A 4429-nucleotide genomic window follows, 5' to 3' on the forward strand; every position below is an offset into this window, starting at 1 on the left:
CTCTGTCTCAAAAAAAAAAAAAAGAAAGAAAGAAAAAAACAAGAAAAAGAACGGGAGATTGGTCCCTACTAGTAGGAGGACAGAATAAACAAATAGAGAATTCCTCAAACAATAGCTTACAAGCTTACGTAACATTTTATGAGTAAATTTTTACATGTATTAGTAGTCTGTTTTTATACAATAGATGCTTATTTAGTTGTAACAGTGGAAACCTGGAATTCCTATGTCCTGTACCCCGGGGTGTTCCCAGTGGCAGGTGTCTGGCCTCGTACTCAGCTTCATACTTAGTGTCATAGCTTCCTGTTTTCATCGGCTTTTATTTTTTTTACCTCTTTTTATTTAAAACCATCAGTACCAATACAACAACCAAACTGTCAAATAAATTACCATCTTGACACAGGACAAGAAGAAGTGGTTTTACATTGAATCTGGAAGGGGATTCAGATAATGCTAAAGAAAAAAATTTCATGGTGGAAACATACAAAAGCAGACTAGATTCTCATCTATCTCATGTGGTTTAGTTTGGTGTTAATGAAAAACAAGAGGGCTTTTTAAAACACTTTCTGAGCCCCACTTCCAGAGATTCTGAATCAGGAAGCCAGACTTGAGAATTGCATTTCTAACAAGTTTCCAGAGGATGCTGATGTCAGTAGCCTGTGACCACATTTGGGGAAGCACAGAAATGATTCTTTGGTGGGTTCTGAAGTCCTCTGCTCACCACATCATTCATCCTTTTTGAAACATCCTCTGAGTGAATACCTAAGAATCTCTGCATAGTTTAACTGTTCCATGTTTTCACACAGTTGTACCGATACTGCTTCTTTCTGGAAAGACTTTGTTTGGGGGACAGCTGGTAGAGTGTGTGAGCTCCTCGTTGAAGGCTGCCTCCAGAATGCCCTGAAAGGACTGCTTTGCTTTCTTCCTAAAATCTTTCCCTAAGAGGGCATAAAGGAAGGGATTGAAGCAACTATTGGCAGATGCTAGAGCAAGGGACACCTGGTCCCAGGATATCAGAGCTTCCCCAAAGGGAGTTTCTGGGTCAATATATAATGAAAGAACTCCAAAAACGTGGTATGGAGTCCAGCAGACAAGAAAGACAGCCACCACCACCACAGCCACACGAAACGTTTTGTTCCGAGACTTGGCAAAGCGTCCCTGTCGCATTCGGAAGACAATGAGACTGTAACAAAACACCATGAAAATGAAAGGCAGCAGGAAACCCACCACTAGCCTAGTCATGGTTATTGCCACCATGGGTGTTGACACTTGACTGTCATTTGTGAATTGGCCGAAATTGTAATACAGGAAATCTTCTGGTAACTCAAATGAGGAACTGTTAGAGGTATCAGAGAAAAGCTCTAAATCAGTAGAGAGAAAAGCCTCAGAGTTATTCAGTGGGTTAGTTCTGTGATCTTCAATGGGAACCCCTTGGGAGAATATAGGTGAGACCACCACATCAGCAGGTTTATATAAATTATAATACAGATGTTGACTAGCTAATATAGTGGAATCCACAGGGCGTGAATCTACAGAAAGTCTTTGAAATGTCTGAGGTTGGACGACAGTAGTGGCTGTCCAGGGATGATCAGCTGTTTGCAAAGAGGAAGGATCTAACTTGTCATCCATTTCTCCAGGCAGCTGTACGATGGAGTTGTCAAAAGACCTGTTTTTTAGTAGATCTAGATCAAAGGTGTCATCTAGATAATCAAAGCTGTTGTCTGAGCTGAAGAGATAAAAACTGTAGGTACATATATTTTTGTTGCCTACAGTGCATGTTTCCCGGTATATGAACACAGGTATACACATTGTGAAAGCTGCCGCCCAGATACATCCACAGATAGTGAAAGCTGTTCTCACATTGCGATGATTCTGGCACCAGATTGGCTTGAGTACCAAAAGACAACGGTCCAGGCTAATGGCAGTAAGCAGGAAGACGCTAGCAAACATGTTGAGGATGATGATGGAGGGGATGAGCTTGCATAGGAACCAACCATAGGGCCAGTGTCCCTGGAGAGCCAGATGCGCCAGGGAGAAGGGCAAGGAGAGGCAGCAGAGAAAGTCTGCCAGGGTGAGATGGAGGAACCAAACTGTGTTCACCGTCCGCTGCATCTTCAGGCCAGCCACCCACAGCACAAGCCCATTGCCTGGCAATCCCAATAAAAAGGTAAAACTGAGAATGGCCATGGAGAGAACTACTTCAGGTTTATACCAAGGCTGTGAGGATAAGTTAGTGGAATTGGTTTCAGCAGAAAAAGACTCCATTGATAGACTTCTGCAAAAAAGTTGAAAGAAAATGTTAAAACTAACAGTATCGTCTTGAAAGTACGTATTCTAAGAATTCTAGCCTTCCCACACAGCCATAAGGCTTTCACAATGTTTTAGTTTATATTCCTTGACTTCGCATGGGACCATTTAAATGTTTAACCAAATAGCAACCTCATTCGAAAGTTTGTGCCAATATAAATTTGTCTTTTTTCATGTACTTTCAATCTCTCAATTTCCATTGGCTTCTTTCCTCACCTAGTGTCCTCTATTAAAAATAAACAAATAATCTTAGTGAGTAAACAAATAAAACTTCTAGATTGGAAGTCTCCAACCTGACGTCAGGAAAGGGCTCCATCACCACCTAGGATGATATGCAAAATTTTAACTTTACATATTTCATTTCTCTGAGGGCAGTTTTATCCTTTCCCTTCATCAGATTTTTTTTTTTTTTTTGAGACAGAGCCTCAAGCTATCCCCCTGGGCAGAGTGCCGTGGCATTACAGCTCACAGCAACCTCCAACTCCTGGGCTCAAGCGAGTCTCCTGCCTCCACCTCCCAAGTAGCTGGGACCACAGGCGCCCGCCACAACGCCCGGCTATTTTTTGGTTGCAGCTGTCATTGTTGTTTTGGCGGGTCCGGGCTGGGGATTCGAACCCGCCACCTTAGGTGTACATGGCTGGTGCCTTAGCCGGGTGAGCTATAGGCGCCGAGCCCCTTCATCAGATTTTTAAAGGACTCACTGCCACAGAGACTTCACTGAAGACTTGAGTTGTATCTTTTAGAAACAACTCCATCTTCTCCTTCTGCTATCAAATTTTTCAAGAGTTGTTGACCTTCTTTGGACTGACTTCCTCACTACCCATTATTTCTGTCTTGTTTATTTGAGTTTTATGAATACAACCTGGGAAAATAGTTTTATTATTACAAAAGCAGAAAATATGCATGAAGAAAATTAGAAAATACAGACAAGCAAGAAAAGAAAATAAGGCCAGGCATGGTGGCACATACCTGTAATCCCAGCACGTTGGGAGTCCAAGGTTTGAGGATCACTTGAGGCCAGAAGTTTGAGACCAGCCTGGGTAATGAGACTCCGTCTCTACAAAATTTATTTTTCAGAAATTAGCCAGGTACAGTGGTGCATGCCTCAAGTCCCAGTTACTTTAGAGGATGAGGCAAGAGGATCACTGGAACCCAGGAGTTGGAGGTTGCAGTGAGTTATGATTATGCCACTTCACTCCAGCCTGGGTGACAGAGGGAGACTCTGTCTCTAAAAAATACAAATAAAAATGTTGTATACCCTAAAGCCCTTCCTCTTATAAACATGGTGTCTGGTGCTTTTTCTCTCCATTGGGCCTTATCTTCCTGCAACAAGGTAAAACTGAGGTTTTACTGTTACAGAAGGAATAGCCTGGAAATAAAACATGGCAAAAATATTTTCTGTCTCCCCAACTTTTTGGGAACTGACCTGCATCTGCCACAGGAGACAGCTCAAGGGAATTGTCTGGGTGACAGCACAAGAACTTCTTAGCTGAAAATAGGATGGGCAGAGGTCAGGAGATGCTCTAAGCTGAAGATGGGATTAATCTGGGTGGAAATCACAAGACTATTGCAGAGGCCACGAGACTGTCTTGGCCCAGGATGGAATTATGCGATCAGAACCTTTAAAATCTCAGAAGCAGGAATTTGGACTTGAGACCCTTGTCTGCCATTTTCCTCCTTTGCCTGCAAAGTAATAAACTTCTCTTTCCTTATCCTCAAAAAACAAAAAAAAATGTTGTATACCCACGAGTTAGTGATTACCACTTTAATATAATTTATATTCCCTGGATCTTTTTTCATGTATGTGTGTGTGTATTTTTGTTAAACAAAATTTAACAAAAGTAGATTATACTGTGCACATTAAAAGAATTTAATTGTGGTAAAACACATATAATATAAAAATTACCATCTTAACCATTTTTAAGTTCAATAGTGTGCCATACTCACATTGCTGTATAACTGATTTCTTTTCTTTTCTTTCTTTCTTTTTTTTTTTAGAGGCAGAGTCTCATTTTGTTGCCCTGGGTAGAGTACTGTGGCATCATAGCTCACAGCAAACTCCAACTCCTGGGCTTAGGCGATTCTCTTGCCTCAGCCTCTCGAGTAGCTGGGACCACAGCAGCCC

At 41.8% G+C, this 4429-nt stretch overlaps 1 protein-coding gene across 1 annotated transcript; it reads right to left on the reverse strand.

Annotated features, from left to right (window-relative positions):
- Nucleotides 1–535: 535 nt before the first annotated feature.
- Nucleotides 536–3287, reverse strand: C3AR1 (complement C3a receptor 1). Its single transcript, XM_023517114.1, has 2 exons — nt 3274–3287; nt 536–2272 (listed from the first exon to the last, which is right to left on the reverse strand). The coding sequence occupies exon 2, from the start codon at nt 2260–2262 to the stop codon at nt 796–798; it is 1467 nt and encodes a 488-aa protein (XP_023372882.1). The 5' UTR covers nt 2263–2272; nt 3274–3287; the 3' UTR covers nt 536–795.
- Between the last annotated feature and the right edge of the window lie 1142 nt (nt 3288–4429).

Source organism: Otolemur garnettii, unplaced genomic scaffold, assembly GCF_000181295.1.
Source record: "Otolemur garnettii isolate 467f Iridium unplaced genomic scaffold, OtoGar3 scaffold00104, whole genome shotgun sequence".
NCBI lineage: Eukaryota > Metazoa > Chordata > Mammalia > Primates > Galagidae > Otolemur > Otolemur garnettii.